Source organism: Symphalangus syndactylus, chromosome 20 (genome assembly GCF_028878055.3).
Source record: "Symphalangus syndactylus isolate Jambi chromosome 20, NHGRI_mSymSyn1-v2.1_pri, whole genome shotgun sequence".
NCBI lineage: Eukaryota > Metazoa > Chordata > Mammalia > Primates > Hylobatidae > Symphalangus > Symphalangus syndactylus.
Genome location: NC_072442.2, coordinates 59945788 through 59963076, shown reverse-complemented (window position 1 = coordinate 59963076; position 17289 = coordinate 59945788). Strand labels below are relative to the sequence as shown.

At 48.0% G+C, this 17289-nt stretch overlaps 1 protein-coding gene and 2 long non-coding RNA genes across 7 annotated transcripts; 2 read left to right on the top strand and 1 right to left on the bottom strand.

The window, feature by feature from the left end:
• Positions 1–83: 83 nt before the first annotated feature.
• Positions 84–7510, top strand: LOC134735265 (uncharacterized). Of its 3 annotated transcripts, none has more exons than XR_010118256.1 (3): positions 84–921; positions 1655–1777; positions 7261–7510. It is a non-coding gene; the product is annotated as an uncharacterized lncRNA (long non-coding RNA). The 3 variants fall into 3 exon arrangements; XR_010118257.1 differs by lacking the exon at positions 84–921 and adding an exon at positions 929–1088; XR_010118255.1 differs by lacking the exon at positions 84–921 and adding an exon at positions 1105–1253.
• RPL26 (ribosomal protein L26) lies at positions 1842–10312 on the bottom strand. Of its 2 annotated transcripts, XM_055256598.2 has the most exons (5): positions 9835–10312; positions 9334–9470; positions 8328–8500; positions 6104–6244; positions 1842–2011 (listed from the first exon to the last, which is right to left on the bottom strand). In XM_055256598.2, the coding sequence occupies exons 3-5, from the start codon at positions 8493–8495 to the stop codon at positions 1883–1885; spliced, it is 438 nt and encodes a 145-aa protein (XP_055112573.1). In that variant the 5' UTR covers positions 8496–8500; positions 9334–9470; positions 9835–10312; the 3' UTR covers positions 1842–1882. The 2 variants fall into 2 exon arrangements, with proteins under 2 accessions (XP_055112573.1, XP_063485556.1); XM_063629486.1 differs by lacking the exon at positions 9835–10312 and having other exon boundaries at positions 9319–9796.
• LOC134735264 (uncharacterized) lies at positions 9846–17165 on the top strand. Of its 2 annotated transcripts, none has more exons than XR_010118253.1 (2): positions 9846–11490; positions 16755–17165. It is a non-coding gene; the product is annotated as an uncharacterized lncRNA (long non-coding RNA). The 2 variants fall into 2 exon arrangements; XR_010118254.1 differs by having other exon boundaries at positions 10962–11490; positions 15492–17165.
• Positions 17166–17289: the final 124 nt, after the last annotated feature.

The window sequence follows — 17289 nt, the reverse complement described above, 5'->3', positions numbered from 1 at the left end:
ACAACCTGTACCACACTCACTGGAGCACTTGGCTTTGCATCTTTAGTCGACCAGTTCAGATGTATACAACCTATAAGGTAGGGACGGAGGCTTCTACCTGCCTGTACCCCCTTTGGAGGGCCCACGAATACAGAGCTGAGCACAAAAGATGTTTAAAGGACATTTAGTCAAAAATGTCGCTTACAGGTAGGTCGTTATTTTAGCAAGGTAGTGCAGCGGTATGGCCGAGTCTACGCTTGGGAATTCATTTGCTGACTTATCATTTACTGACTAAAGCAAAGTTACTGGGGCCTCAGTTTCCTCATCTGCAACCCGGGGAGATGGCCAGTACCCATCACAATCGATTGCTATTAAGATTCAATGATAATGCAGATAAGGCACTTAATACAGTGTCCCCTCACCGTCCACACCACACGGGCACGCCCGCTTATTCCTGAGGACCGGGCTGGGACGTCGCCTCCTTTGTGTAGCCTTCCTACCCTGACTTCGCAGACTGCTCCCACCGCCTGGATCCATGCCCGTCCGCCCGCCCGCCCGCTCAGGGCTGAACGGCTGAGGTTGGCGCGCGGTGGAGAAAAGAGCCGCAGACTGAGGAAGGTCGGGAAGGAGAAAGGGACACACCAGACGCGGCGTCTTAATTCCCCTCCACCCACAGGCCCCCGAGCAGCAGCACCTCCGCCCCACCTCCCGCTCGCCCCGCCGGAAGCCGGTCAGAGCCAGCCGGAAGCCCCGCCCCCTAGAGACACCGCGGATAGGAGGAGCTCCCGCTCTTCGCTCAGCGGACCGCACTGCGGACACCGTGCAGCGCTGTTCACCCAGAAGCCAGCTGTGACCTTGGCTAAGCCAGTGACTTAACTCAGGCCCGTTCCCCGTTCCCACGTTGTTGCCAAGTCTTCAGCCTGGAAAGTAAACTGGCTTCAGGTATCCTGTTTAGATCCTTAAAATGAGGAACGGCAGGAGCACACTGCTGCCACCTCACCCCTTTTCACTTCATCCTGACGAAGCTGCAGTTTTGTTCATATTTCAACTCAAAGACGTATTAGGTTTTGGTTTGATGGCACTCACACAGCACTTGTGCAGAAAACAAGGTAAAGGGGGCCCATGGGTCTATCAGATAACCTGAACCTGAGACCTATCAATCTAGAGGAACAAACAGCTTGAAAAAGTGATCTAGAAGCTGTAAAGTCACGGAAGCTTCTTATCCCTATTGAAAGCAAGACATCCTATCCAATGGCAATACAAACGTTTACACAGTAAGTTAAAAAATATAGCCTGTCCATACAGTAACCTATCCATAGTAAGAAAGTGAAAAGGTTCAAGCCGGGCGCGGTGGCTCACGCCTGTAATCCCAGCACTTTGGGAGTCCGAGGTGGGCGGATCACGAGGTCAGGAGATCGAGACCACGGTGAAACCCCGTCTCTACTAAAAATACAAAAAAAAAAAATTAGCTGGGCGTGGTGGCGGGCGCCTGTAGTCCCAGCTACTAGGGAGAGGCTGAGGCATGAGAATGGCATGAACCCAGGAGGTGGAGCTTGCAGTGAGCCAAGATTGAGCCACTGCACTCCAGCCTGGGCGACATAGCGAGACTCCGTCTCAAAAAAAAAAAAAAAAAAAAGGTTCAAGAGGAAGTGTTTCCAACTAGCTTTTCTTATAGGCCGCCTTCTTCTCAATGACACCACTCCAGCTTCTGATATATCCTCAAATGCTGCTGCCCACTATAAAAAAAAAAATCTCATCAGTCCTGATTTCAGAAAAATTTTAGACCAACAAATCAGAGGTAAGAGACTGATCCACTGAAAACTAGGGAGTGTCCTAAATCACCACACACAAAACACAGGCTCTTTGTTTCAAGTTTTAATCAAAGCTTGTATATAGGATTACTTTATTCCTGCATCTTCTCAATTGTTTCTTCCTTGTATTTGCCCTTTTCCTTTCCTACTTGGCGAGATTTGGCTTTCCGTTCAAGGATCTTTTTGCGGTCTTTGTCCAGTTTTAGCCTAGTGATAACCACCTGCAGAAAAAGAAGAAAAAACACTCCCAGGCTTTAAATAATCACTAAAACACAAGGGAAAGCCCAACATTCAATACCATTTCCCAAACCTGGGGTAGGTGGATGCCTAATAAGAAAAATTATTTAACTTTTAAAAAACTCCAGAAATCACTCTTTAGCCATCAAACCTGGCTTATTTACTAATTTCCTACCAACAAAGGAGAAAAGGCAAGATGGTATCAGTAATTCTTAAAGCCTCTTCTGTGCTTCATTATAAATTTTGTTTCTTTTTCACTGAGAAATATATGATTCTGCTCTTCTCACTACAGTTTTACAAGCTGTCATATACAAATATATTTGTTTCCAAAGTAACTTCAGGCTGGGTGCAGTGGTTCATGTGCCAATCACTTTGGGAGGCAGAGGTAGGTGGATCACCTGAGGTCAGGAGTTTGAGACCAGCCTGGCCAACACGGTGAAACCCCTTCTCAACTAAAAATACAATAAATTATCTGGGCATGGTGACACATGCCTATAACCCCAACTACCTGGGAGGCTGCGGCAGGAGAATCTCTGGCACCCTGAGGGGCGGAGGCTGCAGTGAGCTGAGATCGTGCCACTGCACGCTAGCCTGGGCGATCGAGCGAGACTCCATCTCAAAAAACAACAAAATAGCAGGGTGTGGTGGTGAATGCCTACTCAGGAGGCTACTTCAGGAGAATCGCTTGAACCCGAGAAGCAGAGGTTGCAGTGAGCTGAGATCGCACCATTGCACTTCCAGGTGGGCGACAAGAGCAAAACTCTGTCCAAAACAAAACCAAACAAACAAAAAAACCCACCCCCAAACAGAAAAATAATAAAGTATCTTCAGAATTTTTTTTTTTTTTGAGACGGAGTCTCGCTCTGTCACCCAGGCTGGAGTGCAGTGGCGCGATCTTGGCTCACTGCAAGCTCCGCCTCCCAGGTTCACGCCATTCTCCTGCCTCAGCCTCTCTGAGTAGCTGGGACTACAGGCGCCCGCCACCACGCCCGGCTAATTTTTTTGTATTTTTAGTAGAGACGGGGTTTCACCGTGGTCTCGATCTCCTGACCTCGTGATCCGCCCGCCTCGGCCTCCCAAAGTGCTGGGATTACAAGCGTGAGCCACCGCGCCCGGCCCGTATCTTCAGAATTTTAATGCTAGAAATTAAAGGTAGCATCCACACATAATTCCACCTGCAAAATCTTTAGTGAGAAGATGACAATACAGATCTTACTCCAACAGTTCCAATCCTAAAAGACATTCAAATTATGATAAACTTTAATTTTTCTTTTTTTTGAGATAGTCTCGCTCTGTCGCCCAGGCTGGAGTGCAGTGGCTCGCTCTCGGCTCACTGCAAGCTCCGCCTCCCGGGTTTTGCGCCATTCTCCTGCCTCAGCCTCCCGAGCAGCTGGGACCACAGGCGCCCGCCACCACGCCTGGCTAATTTTTTGTATTTTTAGTAGAGACGGGGTTTCACCGTGTTAGCCAGGATGGTCTCGATCTCCTGACCTCGTGATCTGCCTGCCTCGGCCTCCCAAAGTGCTGGGATTACAAGCGTGAGCCACCGCACCCGGCCAACTTTAGTCTTATGAATGCGAGGAAAGGGTGAAAAGAGGTGCTGGAAATACAGCATGCAGGCCAAACATAAATCTCCACAGTCACTGAACTCATATTCTAGTATAGGGAGCCCGAAAACATTTACAAGTGAATCTACATCACTTTGATAGAGAAAGAAGGCAAGTGTGAGGAGGCCGAGGGGCTTTCTAGAGTGATCAAGCAAAGCCCTACTGATAAAGCTGCATTCAAACAGAGACCTAAAGTGGTGAGCAATCTATGCACAAGTATCTGGAAGAGAACAGCAAGTCGAAAGGTTCAAAGGCAGGAGATTATCAGGTTTCACAGGTGTGTTTCTCAAACTTGAATAAGAATCAACCGGAGGGCTTAGAACATACACCTGGGTCACAAGCCCTAATTTTGCCTCAGTAGGCCTGGGCTCTTAGAATCTAGTCTGCTAGGAGGCAAGCAGACTAGAACATATAGAATGGAAAAAGATGTCAGAAGGGAAGATCAGTTAAGGTCATTTTTTTTTTTTTGAGATGGCGTTTTCACTCGTTGCCCAGGCTGGAGTGCAATGGCGCGATCTTGGCTCACTGCAACCTCTGCCTCCCGGGTGCAAGCAATTCTCCTGCCTTAGCCTCCTAAGTAGCTGGGATTACAGGCGCGTGCCACCACGCCTGGCTTTTTTTTTTTTTTTTTGTATTTTTAGTAGAGATGGGGTTCACCAGTTGGCCAGGCTGGTCTTGAACTCTTGACCTCAAGTGATCTGCCTGCCTCGGCCTCCCAAAGTGTTGGGATTACAGGCGTCAGCCACTATGCCTGGCCACATCAGTTAAGGTCTTACAGGCCAATGTGATGGCAAAGAGCAGACAGAATTCTAGGTATTATAATGAGACAGCAGTCCACAGATCTTATAAACTGATGTGGGGTATATAATAAACCAGTCAAAATGACATTTTTGGTTGGACAAGGCAGCTCACAACTATAATCCCAACACTTTGGGAGGCCTAGGTGGGAAGATAGCTTCTGGCTAGCAGTTTGAGACCAGAGCCTGGGTAACACTGCAAGAGCCCGTATTAAAAAAATTTCTAAATGACATTTTGGCCTGAGCAATTAGGAAGATAGAGAGCTGCCATACACTATGACGGTTTGAACATGCCAAGTTTGGGATACTAATTAGATATCTAAGTTGAACTGCGCAATTGCCAATTGGATATTGAGTACAGAGTTTAGGGGAAGAAGAGAGTCCTAAGACTGGAATGAGACATGAAAATGATTACTGAGTTACTCAAAGATCAACTGTCACATGCTGCACTAACATGTACAGTACAAAAAGACTTAAGAATCTGCTACCAAATTGGTGACCTTTAAAACAACTTATCTGGTGATGAGAAGCGAAAAGTATGACTGGAGTAGGTTAAGGAATGGGAAAGTCCTTACTCTTAAGAGATATACACTGAAGTAATTACAGGTGAAGTGTCATGATCTTTTTTTAGTAAATTCACTGGGGGTGAAGAAAATGGATAAAGAACACGTGACAAAATTTTAATAGCGAATTCTAGGTCAGAAATATACAGGTGTTTTACTATACCAGCCTTTTGACTTTTCTGAGGTTTAAACATTACATTTGTTGGCCGGGTGCCCAGCACTTTGGGAGGCCAAGGCGGACAGATCACGAGATCAGGAGATCGAGATCATCCTGGCCAACATGGTGAAACCCCGTCTCTACTAACAAATACAAAAAATTAGCCAGGCGTGGTGGCAGGTGCCTGTAGTCCCAGCTACTGGTGAGGCTGAGGCAGGAGAGTGGCGTGAACCTGGGAGGCGGAGCTTGCAGTGAGCCGAGATTGCGCCACTGCACTCCAGCCTGGGCAACAGAGCAAGACCCCGTCACAAAAAAAAAGAAAAGAAAAACCAGGGCCAAAGTGCCGTTTCATCTTACAAAAACCTACTTCCCAAATTTTAAGAGCTATGAATTATTGATTGTTAATCAGCTTACTGATAGCTTTTGAAGAAAAAGCACATTTTTTAATATACATAATGGGACGGGCATAGTGGCTCATGCCTCTAATCCCAGCACTTTGGGAGGCTGAGTCAGGCAGATCACCTGAGGTCAGGAGTTCAAGACCAGCCTGGCCAACATGGTGAAACCTTTTGGTCAACATGGTGAAATTTTGTACTAAAAAGTACAAAAATTAGCCGGGTGTAGTGGTGCACGACTGTAGTCACAGCTACACTCAGGAGGCGGAGGCTGTGGTGAGCCGAGATTGTGCCACTGCACTGTGGCCTGGGTGACAGAGCAAGTCTCAAAAACAAACAAACTAAACACAATGACCGTTAAAGACACTCTGATGTCAGAAACATTTTAAATGGTATTAGAATTTTCAATACAAATGCAGTAGTATTTACTTTAAAATGTTTCTTTTCTAGCCCATGTAAAATCAAGGACTATTTCTATGGGCTTGTTCTGTAAATAATCGCATGTCAACAATGATTGCCATAATCCTCTTCTCTCAAGTATTCTCAAAAACACCTACCTTGCTGGGGTGAATGCCAACGTGGACAGTTGTGCCATTAGCCTTTTCCCGCTGCACCCGTTCGATGTAGATAACATATTTCTTCCTGTAAACCTGGACTACTTTGCCAATTTGCTGACCTTTATAGTGTCCTCGTACAACCTAAGTGCAAATTCAAAAGTAACAAATATTTGAATAAAAGATTAACCTTGTAAATCAAGTAAACAAACTCACGCATACACCATTCACCCTATCATTATATTAAAAGGTTAAAAAAAAGAGCCCACTTCAGCCACCTGTAAGAAGTTGACAACAAGGAATTTGTTACTCCATCTCAAAAGCAGCAACAGACCAAGAGTATTTAAATCTGAACCCATTAATGTGTCCAACCTAGTGCTAGTCAGAGGGCAGCAACAAATGCTTAAGGGAACAAACCAATTCTTTCCCAAAGGTTAACGGACAGGAATCCTAGTGGTTCTCAGTTTGTGAGGACAAGTGTTTCTGAACAGAAGATTCTTCTTCCCAGTTTGTGACTTTCTTGCATTGATATGTATTGAAAACAGAGATGACTGTTTTCAAGGTCTACTGGCAAGTTTAGCACTACTGCAGCAGGGACCAACGGCTGTTCTCAACCCACACTGCTTATCTGGGAACCCATTTCATCTTTTTGAAATAGGCATGAAAAAATATTGATGATGTGTATGTAAATGGCTTTAGAGACTGCCTGAATTCTTTAATCACTAGCTGCACTACAGATTACACCTAAGGGTCATTTATAGAAACCTTCACCTAAATAGATCCAACAAATTATTTACCTGTAAGCGCAAACGATAATATGACTATGCTTCAGTTACAGTTCCTGAATCTAGATTTGGAGCAATTCTGTTTACTGGTCCTCAACTGCCTCTTCAATGACCAAATATGTCCTTGTTCATTCCTGGGTGCAGACCAAACTAACTTTGGGAAGAACACAGTCTACAGTTTAACTTTGAAACAAAGACGCTAACAGTCCTTTCCTGAAACAAACCCCCTTCTAGCCTGGGTACCAGACTGCCTTTGTAGGACTAACAAATTAGCGCAAGACTAGAAATTACAGTTTAGGCAGCTAGAGGCTTCCCCAATTGCTCCTAGGGATAACACACTGTAAAGCCTAAGATTTGCCTGATTTTTTTTTTCAGACCCTGCACTGATGGATCCGCTGGTGCCATCCAGATCAATAAACTGGCTCATCTGATCTTGTGGCCCCCATCCAGGAACCAACTCAGAGCAAGAAGACAGCTTCAACTCCTTATGCCTTCACCTCTGATGCGACCTATCAACACGCCCCACTCCCTGGCCCCCTACCCGCCAAATTATCCTTAAAAAAACTCCAGTCCCTAAATTTTCTGGGAGACTGATTTGAGTAATAAACTCTGGTCTCCCATTCTGGCTCTGCATGAATTAAACTCTTTCTCTATTACAATTCCTGTCTAGATAAATCGGCTCTATCTGGACAGCAGGCAAAATGAGCCTGTTGGGTAGTCACAATATATTGATAAAAGGATAATCCCAAAGCAATGTTCTGATTATGTCACCTCATTATGGTCACATCATCTGACGTTTGAGAAAACTGATTTTCCAGCAGGATCCCCAGGAGTTGGAGACCCCTCTGTACAAAAACAAAAAAAGGTCCCACATAGGAGCATCACTTGAGCCCAGAAGAGCCACGACCACGCAACTGCACTCCAGTCTGGGTAAGAGTGAGACCCTGTCTCAGCTGGGCGCGGTGGCTCACGCCCGTAATCCCAACACTTTGGGAGGCTGAGGCGGGTGGATCACCTGATGTCAGGAGTTCGAGACCAGCCTGCCCAACATGGTGAAACCCCGTCTCTACTAAAAACACAAAAATTAGCCAAGCATGGTGGCGGGTGCCTGTAATCCCAGCTACTTGGGAGGCTGAGGCAGGAGAATCACTTAAACCCAGGAGGTGAAGGTTGCAGTGAGCTGAGATCGCACCATTGCACTCCAGCCTGGGGGACAAGAGCGAGACTTTCTCTCTCAAAAAAAAAAATTGATTTTCACCAAATAATACAATTAAAAACTGAAAAGCAGCTTACTTATTGTTTTTTGGTCCCTGGCTCAACTCATCTTGCCACTCTTTGGGAGCAAGAGTCTCAGAAGCATCTTTCTCAGGAATGCAATCCCTCTTCTAAGCTAAGTGCGTAAAATATCCATCAAGACAATGAAAACAAGTAGGGATACACACCTGAACTTCATCATCCTTTCGGATGGGCATGGATCGCACGTTGTACTTCTGTCTCAGCTCCTTGGAAAGAGGGGAAGACATAATCTTCCTTCGAATGTGGGAAGGTGCATTGAAATGCCTTTTGCGATTCTTGCTTCGGTCGGAAGTCACAAAGGGATTAAACTTCATTTTGGCTAAATAAAAAGTTAAAAAGACTTAGATGACCAAAATCTCATCCAGCTTCGAAACAAATAACCGCAATGATTTTATCTTGATAGTCCAGAATGATCATAGGTACTGTCGTGTTGTGCAACTTCAACAAAAACTGCTTGATCAGAAGGGCCTATCAATCGAAGCTCGAAACTTTTTATTTTTTGCTTTATTCGGGTGTTTTCCGTATATGTTTACGGACTAAAGACTTTTGCATCAAAAACACTTGTCCTAGTTACAAGACCTTTTAGTTACACTCTCCCAACTCCTCAAGTAGTGCCTGAGGGAATCAAGACTGGACTCACATCTCTGCTGAGCAGACCGACAACGCAATTAACTATAACCTCACGTTTTAGAAGGTACAATCAACGTTCATCTTCTACGGGCTTAAGAGTGAATACATATAGCCCCTCCAAAATGAATAAGGCCCACCATCCCGAACCTGGGAAAGCCTGCACACGTCTCAGGTCCTAAAAGCCTCCCAGTGGGCAACTGTAGTCTGGAAGTTCCGTGAAGGCTTTACCGAGAGGTTACTTCGAGACCATTCTCTAGGAAACGACACTACCCAGACTCCAGTCTATTTCCACAGGCTCCCTTCCCTCAGCTCGTTTTCGAGTCCCCAAATCCCCGGTCCCTCCGTCCCTCTCCGGCCCGGCGGCCCTTGATTTAAGGGAGCAACAGGTAAAAAACCACCCAGCCTCTCCTTCCTGGCTGCTACTCGGTCGACAAGAGACTCTCGGGGTCCCCGCGGTCGGAAGCCACCATGCCCAAGAACGGATGGCTGCGGATTACACCCGCTTACCCGCCGAATCCTTACCCGCTCCGGCTTCGGTGATGGCCGCAAAAGGGAAGAGAACTACAGGCTGCTTCCGGTTCTGTAAGTTTACGAAAGATCTCGCGAGACCTATGTCCCTCGGAGCGAGAGGGGCGCGGAGTTTGAGCGAGAGGAGTAAACTGGGAAATAAATTTATGGCTAGTGTCACCTACTGGCTAGGAGGGGAACTGCGAGGGATTGCAAAACTCCCCTCTTCCAGGTCCTAGTGTCTCCCTTCCGAGACCCGGGTGCTGCCGCTGAATCCTCTGGGTAGGGTAGTCCCCGGGCGATTGGCTACGGCTGCTCAGGGTCCAACTGCCCCTGGGGGTGATGAAGGAACGAGCGGCCCCAGGAGACCGCCCAGGAGACCCCCCCTGGTACCTTCACTCCCAGGTGCCGGGGCGGGGGCCGGCACCCCTTAGCCGGGGAAGGGCAGGCCCTGCTTCTGGCCGCCAGGAGGCGCGGGGACGCCGGCCGGCCGGTCGCCTGGGTCCCTGCACTCACCGTCCCCGCCCGCCCGTGGCGTGGGCGCGGCCAGAGTGCCGGTCCTTTAACAAGCTCCATTGCGACGCCGGCCACCGCCCCTGCACCTCGGCGTCTGCTGACCGCACCGCGGGGCCCGCCAGAGATTTCTTGCGAGGACGGAGGCCACCGATCACCCCCTATCCCCGCGGAAATAGGTCCAAGGCCGCGTTTCTAAGGCGCCCCCAGTGCTGTGGGAGGTGCTGGTCCAGACCACGCTTCGAAGGAGCCGGGCGAGAGGAAGCCTCTCCGTACGGGGAGCTGCGCGGGTTTCTAAATGCTCGGCCTGTTTGCGTCCAGTTCAGGACCAGACGGAAGCCGTGCGCTCCCTGCAAATGGTTTCTTTCTTTTCTTCTTCTTCTTCTTCTTTTTTTGTGCCTTTTTCTTCTTTTTGAGACAGTTTCGCTCTTGTTGCTCAGGCTGCAGCGCACTGGCACGATCTCCACTCACTGCAACCTCCGCCTTCCGGGTTCAAACGATTCTGCCTCAGCCTGCTGAGTAGCTGGGATTACAGGCGCCCGCCACCACGCCCGGCTAATTTTTGCATTTTTAGTAGAGACGAGGTTTCACCATGTTGGCCAGGCTGGTCTCGAACTCTCGACCTCAGGCAATCCTCCCGCCTCAGCCTCCCAAAGTGCTGGGATTACAGGCGTGAGCCACCGCGCGTGGCCCCTGCAAATGGTTTCTGAGGCAGCGGCAGTGCAGCAGGCACCGGCGCTGAACGGCTTCTGCTGAATGAATGACACGGGTGTCACAGTGACAGAGGACATGCGTTTCACAAGAATACCGAAGACGTAGTGAGCCTTCTGAATGTGGGGACGCTCTTCTCTACACTTTACATCATGAATTCTTTTAATCCACAAAATGGCCCTGTTGTTGCTGGTATTATTGTCCCCATTTTACAGATTGGGCAACTCAGCCACAGAGAAATGAGAGGAACTTGGTGCAAGGTTATACAAGACCCATAAGTCACAGCAGAACCCGTGCAAGCTGCTCCCCGGCCTCTTCTGGGAACTGTATATGGCCCCAATTTGTGGGAACCTCATAGTCAGGACTGCCCAGAGGATGGTCAGCAAGGAACATACGTTTATATGATTTAAAAATAGTTGTGTTCTTAAATATGCTGTGAAGGAAGTAGCCCTCATAACTGAAAAATTCAGCAAGAATTCCTCTGCTGCGACTCTTTTCAACAAATATTTACGAGGCATCTTTCCTGGGCCGGCCCTGAAACTAGACACTGGCGATGCAAAATAGGTCAAAGTTTGTGCCTGCAGGAAGTTTACTGTCTACAAGGAGAGATAGACAAGGAAATCAACAGCCGCGAGACCACAGGAAAAGTGCTGGCTGAGCCAGCTGCCCTTGCTGCCTCTGTGATTCAGGAGCAGAAGGGAGCTCTGGGGTCAGGGAAGACTTCTGGGGTGAGGTCAGCATTGACTGGAATTGGAAGAATGTTAACATTGGCTCCACAAGGCAGTGGGAATTGCTTGAAGGAAGGCTTGGAGGTGTGAAGCAGCGTGACTGGCGTTTTCCAGGAACCAGGTCCTTGCTGCTGAAGAGAGGCATTCAGAGGGGAGCCCAGGGGCTCTAGGGCTGAGCTGAATGTGATTCGGGTCTGGAAGTCCTAGGGAGCTGCCGAAGGTGCCTGCCTTCCTACCTTGCCTGCCTTTCTGGCCTTCACATTGTCACTCCTCTTTCTTCCTACTGTCCTTACTAGTTTCCCAACTCCCTTCCTGTTCGGGTGTCCCCATCGTCTTCCTCTCTTCCCACCAAGGCCCTCTCTGTTTCCTCAGCCCTCGAATCCTCTGCTGACACCCTACCCTCCCAGGCCTTCCTTCCTTTCTCCCTCTGTTCAATATCTAGTCTCAAAATGAAACTTTCAGGCTGGGCGTGGTGGCTCACGCCTGTAATCCTAGCACTTTGGGAGGCCGAGGCAGGCAGACTTGAGGTCAGAAGTTAAGGCCAGAAGTTTAAGACCAGCCTGGCCAGCATGGCGAAACCCCAACTCTACTAAGAAAACAAAAATTAGCCGGGCGTGGTGGTGTGCACCTGTAATCCCAGCTACTTGGGAGGCTGAGGCAGGAGAATCGCATGAACCTGGGAGGCGGAGCTTGCAGTGAGCGGAGATCGTGCCACTGCACTTCAGCCTGGGAGACAGAGCAAGACTCTGTCTCAAAAAAAAAAAAAAAAATTAAACCTTCAGCCCACTCTCCATACAGCATAACACTTGATACAGTGTGAAAATTTGCAGGGTACAAATTGTCCATACAGATGCAAATGGCCAGTAGCCTAGTTAGAAACATCCCTATCTGTTTTTTTTTTGACGCAGAGTCTCGTTCTGTCACCCAAGCTGGAGTACAGTGGCACAATATTGGCTCACTGCAACCTCTGCCTCCCGGGTTCAAGCAATTCTCCTGCCTCAGCCTTCTGAGTAGCTGAGATTACAGGCATGAGCCATTACTCCCGGCTGGCTGATTTTTTTATTTTTGGTAGAGATGGGGTTTCACCACGTTGGCCAGGATGGTCTCGAACTCCAGACCTCAAGTGATCTGCCCACCTCGGCCTCCCAAAGTGCTGGGATTACAGGTGTGAGCCACCAAGCCTGGTCATCCCTTTCTCTCTCTCTTTTTTTTTTGAGACGGAGTCTCGCTCTGTCACCCAGGCTGGAGTGCAGTGGCGCCATCTCGGCTCACTGCAAGCTCCGCCTCCCGGGTTCATGCCATTCTCCTGCCTCAGCCTCCTGAGTAGCTGGGACTACAGGCTCCTGCCACCATGCCCGGCTAATTTCCTTTTGTATTTTTAGTAGAGACGGGGTTTCACCGTGTTAGCCAGGATGGTCTCAATCTCTGGACCTCGTGTTCTGCCCACCTCGGCCTCCCAAAGTACTGGGATTACAGGCGTGAGCCACTGTGCCCGGCCCCCTTTGTCTTAACGTGTCTGTTGGGTGCCTTGCCTTCACCCTGCAGCCTAGTCTGACTGCTCTCTCTCTCGCTTGCTGCCCACATTCCTCTTCCTGGATTTGAAAAAGGTCCCTTTAGGATCATTTTGAAGCCTTCAGACATAGCAAAGCAGGGATTATAGCTAGATTCCACACCCCGAGTTGATTAGACTCAACTTTTTTCTAAACACCAAGCTGTCAGGTTCATTCATTCACTCATTCTCCAAATATTTCTCCAGCTCTTACTGTTTACTGAATTCTGTGTCAGGCACTGGAGATACCAAGATCTATAAGATCTAGCCTCCCCTGAAGGAGCACTTCGTTGAGGAGGAGACAGATGTGACCACATAAGCATAATCAAGTGTCACCGATGGATGCTTTGTGGGGGATGGGGGGGCGGCTTAGGAGCCGGCAGTTCCCTTGAGCAAGGAAGTCTTCAGAGGTAACCCTGGAATTATACTGTTTATGAAAAGCTAGGTAGGAGTTTTCCGGGTAGATGGGATGGAGTGGGAGTTGGGGTTGGGGGTGGGGGGAGTGTGTTTCAGGCGGAGTGAGGCTCATAAGCAAAGGCCCAGGCCTGCACCCCACTGCGTATTGGGAACTGCAAGTGGTTTGTGCTGAGAATGAGCTGTGGAGTTAATTTATCCCGGTAGGAGGAGTTGTAAGGGTGAGGCAAAGTTGTTTATTGTGTGTCCCTGAAAAAGGAGTTTTTTTTTTTGAGATGGGGTCTCGCTCTGTCACCCAGGTTGAAGTGTAGTGGCACAATCTCGGCTCATTGTAACCTCTACCTCCTGGGTTCAAGCGATCCTCCTGCCTCTGCCTCCCGAGTAGCTGGGATTACAGGTGCACGCCACCACGCCTGGCTAATTTTTGTATTTGTAGTAGAGACGGGGTTTCACCATGTTGGCCAGGCTAGTTTCGAACTCCTGACCTCATGATCCGCTTGCCTCAGCCTCCTGAAGTGTTGGGGTTACAGGCATGAGCCACTGCACCTGGACCCAAAAAGGACATTTATACTGACGAGGAGGTCAAAAGGAGATAGCAGCTGAGTGGTCTTGTGAGTCACACAGGGTTCAGTGAGGGGAGAGGTTATGGAACTGTTTCTGAGGGGCACAGAGGTCTCTAATATGCCTGCCCAGGATCCTGGCAACCCTCATCAGGGCCCTGCTGGCAATGCTATGGATCCTTAAGCTTGACTGGTAGGCTCAGACTGTGTAAGTGTGTATTACAGTTAAAGGTTATTATGAGGATGGGAAGTGGCTGTGTGTGTGTGTGGCAGGGGTTGGGGTGCCTCTGGACAAGGGGAGGAAGAGAAGAGCAAATAAGTTTAACCCTAGGCATCCATCCCTCTATCTATCTATATATCTATCTACTATCTATGTATCTTTTTTTTTTTTTTTGGAGACGGAGTCTGGCTCTGTCGCCCAGGCTGGAGTGCAGTGGCGCGATCTCGGCTCGCTGCAAGCTCCGCCTCCCGGGTTCACGCCATTCTCCTGCCTCAGCCTCTCCGAGTAGCTGGGACTACAGGCGCCCGCCACCACGCCCGGCTAATTTTTTTGTATTTTTAGTAGAGACGGGGTTTCACCGTGGTCTCGATCTCCTGACCTCGTGATCCGCCCGCCTCGGCCTCCCAAAGTGCTGGGATTACAAGCGTGAGCCACCGCGCCCGGCCCTCTGTCTATCTATCTGTCTGTCTGTCTATCTATCTATCTATCTATCTATCTATCTATCTATCTATCTATCTATCTATCTATCTATCTCTGTCTGTGTAATGGTATTGTCCTGTAGTGCCCTGACCACATGATGGTTGCTTAAAACAAAAGATTTTATTTGAAAACAAAGAGGAAAAGAAGAGAAGGGGGAATCAAAATAAGCACATTCAGTGACAGGGCCAGAGAAATGCTCAGGACCTCAGGAACGCTGAGAACATTAAACTTTTAACCCTTACTCCTTGGGCGCCTGTTAGCATAAGATGTCACACCTCCAACCAGACAAACCAGCCCCACTGAGCCAGTAGCTGACACTCTGAACCACAGGACAGGTGGTTTGGCAGCTCTTGACTGTTCTTGGGGCAGTCTTACCTGGCAACAGGTGTGTACACTGAAGATATCTTTAGCTTCTAATAATTTTTCAATTCAGTTTTTGATTGATACATTTACTTGGTTCAAACATCAAAAGGTATAAAAGGTAAAGTGAGTCTGGGTGCAGTGGCTCACACCTGTAATCCCAGCACTTTGGGAGGTCAAGGCGGATCAAAAGGTGAGGCGATCGAGACCATCCTGGCTAACACGGTGAAATCCTGTCTCTACTAAAAATACAAAAAAATTAGCTAGGCCTGGTGGCGGGTGCCTGTAGTCCCAGCCACTCGGGAGGCTGAGGCAGTAGAATGGCGTGAACCCTGAAGGCGGAGATTGCAGTGAGCCGAGATTGCACCACTGCACTCCAGCCTGGGCGATAGAGAAAGACTCCATCTCAAAAAAAAAAAAAAAAAAAAAAGGTAAAGTGAAAACTCCCCTTCCCACTCCATCATTTTCTCATTCCTTTCCATGGCTAGTCAGAATTTTTAGTGTTTTGTACATCTTTCCTTCCCTCCTTCCTTCCTTCCTTCCTTCCTTCCTTCCTTCCTTCCTTCCTTCCTTCCTCCCTCCCTCCCTCCCTCCCTCCCTTCTGCCCTTCTTGTCTTTCTTGTCTTTCTGTCATCAAGGTCTTACTCTGTTGCTCAGGCTGGAGTACATTGGTGCAATCATAGCCCACTGCAGCCTCCTGGGCTCAAGGGACCCTCCCACCTCAACCCCCTGAGTAGCTGGGGCTACAGAGGTGCGCCACCACACCCAGGTAATTGCAATTTTTTTTTTAATAGAGATAGGGTCTCACTATATTGCCCAGGCTAGTCTTGAACTCCTGGCCTCAAGCAATCCTCCCACCTTGGCCACCCAAAGTGCTGGGCGTGAACCACCACGCCCTGCATTCCCACTTTTTTGATGCATAAGTAAGCAAATAGGAATGTAAATTGTTATTCCCCCGCTTTCTTTTTCTTTTTTTTAAGACAGAGTCTCGCTCTGTCGCTCAGGCTGGAGTGCAATGGTGCGATCTCAGCTCACTGCTACTTCCGCCTCCTGGGTTCAAGCAATTCTCCTGCCTCAGCCTCCCTATTAGCTGGGATTACAGGCATGTACCACCACGCCTGGCTAATTTTTGTATTTTCAGTAGAGACAGGGTTTCACCATGTTGGCCAGGCTGGTCTTGAACTCCTGACCTCAGGTGATCCGCCCGCCTCGGCCTCCCAAAGTGTTGGGATTACAGGCGTGAGACATTGTGCCTGGCCCATTTCCTGCTCTTTCTATACAAATTGTAGTATCCAGTATCCAGTGTTCCACACCTTGCTTTTCCTCATTTTCCATTGTACCTTGGAGACATTCCATATAAGTTAATTGAGTCCTTTCTTGTTCTTTTTTTTTTTTCTTTTACAGCTGCATGATATTCCCTGGACCTTAAGATAGATAACCAGTACCCTATTGATTAGCATGTAGGGTTTTTCCAATCCTTTGTTTTTATAAACAATGCTGCAATTATATAGCATCATATGTATGCTGCTGCCCATACATGCAAGTATATCTGTAGGATGTTTCTAGAACAGGAATTGCTGGAGCAAAGCAGAAATTTTGGTAGATAATGTCACATTGCCCTTGATAGGGATTTTAATAATATGCATTCCCACTAACCATTCCCCTGCCTCCCTCAGCTTCAGTAGCAGAGTGGGTTATGAGGCTTCCAGGTTTTGACAAGCTCATAGGTGAAAAATGGCATGGCAGCAGAATTTTAATTTTAATTTAATGGCATGCCAGCAGAATTTTAATTTTAATTTCTTTTGCAAGTGTGGTTGAATAGATGTGTAAAAGCCATTTGTGTTTGCATTTCAAACTTTTTATTTTCCTTTCCTTTTTTTTTTTTTTTTTTTTTGAGACAGAGTCTCACTGTGTCACCCAGCTGGAGTGCAGTGACATGATCTCGGCTCACTGCAACATCCCAGGTTCAAGCAATTCTTCCAGGTTCAAGCACTTCCCAGGTTCAAGCGATTCTCCTGCCTCAGCCTCCCGAGTAGCTGGGATTACAGGTGTGTGCCACCACACTCGGCCTAATTTTTTGTATTTTTAGTAGAGACGGGGTTTCACCATACTGGCCAGTCTGGTCTCGAACTCCTGACCTCGTGATCCACCTGCCTCAGCCTCCTAAAGTGCTGGGATTACAGGAGTGAGACACCGCATCAAACTTTTTCATCTAAAGTGAATTGTCCTTCACGTCCAGGCTCGGAGCTTCCCACATAAATTGCAAAGTCTCTGGAATCTTTGAGAAAATATATACCTTTATTTTTAAAATAGCTTTTGGCATTCTCTGAAAATAAAAGGATTTGCAGCTACAGGTCACCATTGAACATACGAAAACACTGAGGGTATTTTGAAAGAAACTTTTGGCAAATATGGCAGAATCTGAAAAGACTAGAA

Coding starts and splice junctions, on each gene's coding strand:
- RPL26 (XM_055256598.2), bottom strand. CDS start 8,495: ATGAAGTTTAATCCCTTTGTGACTTCCGACCGAAGCAAGAATCGCAAA. Junction 6,245..8,327: donor GAAAGGATGATGAAGTTCAG/GTGTGTATCCCT, acceptor ATTTGCACTTAG/GTTGTACGAGGACACTATAA. Junction 2,012..6,103: donor TTGGCATTCACCCCAGCAAG/GTAGGTGTTTTT, acceptor CTTTTTCTGCAG/GTGGTTATCACTAGGCTAAA.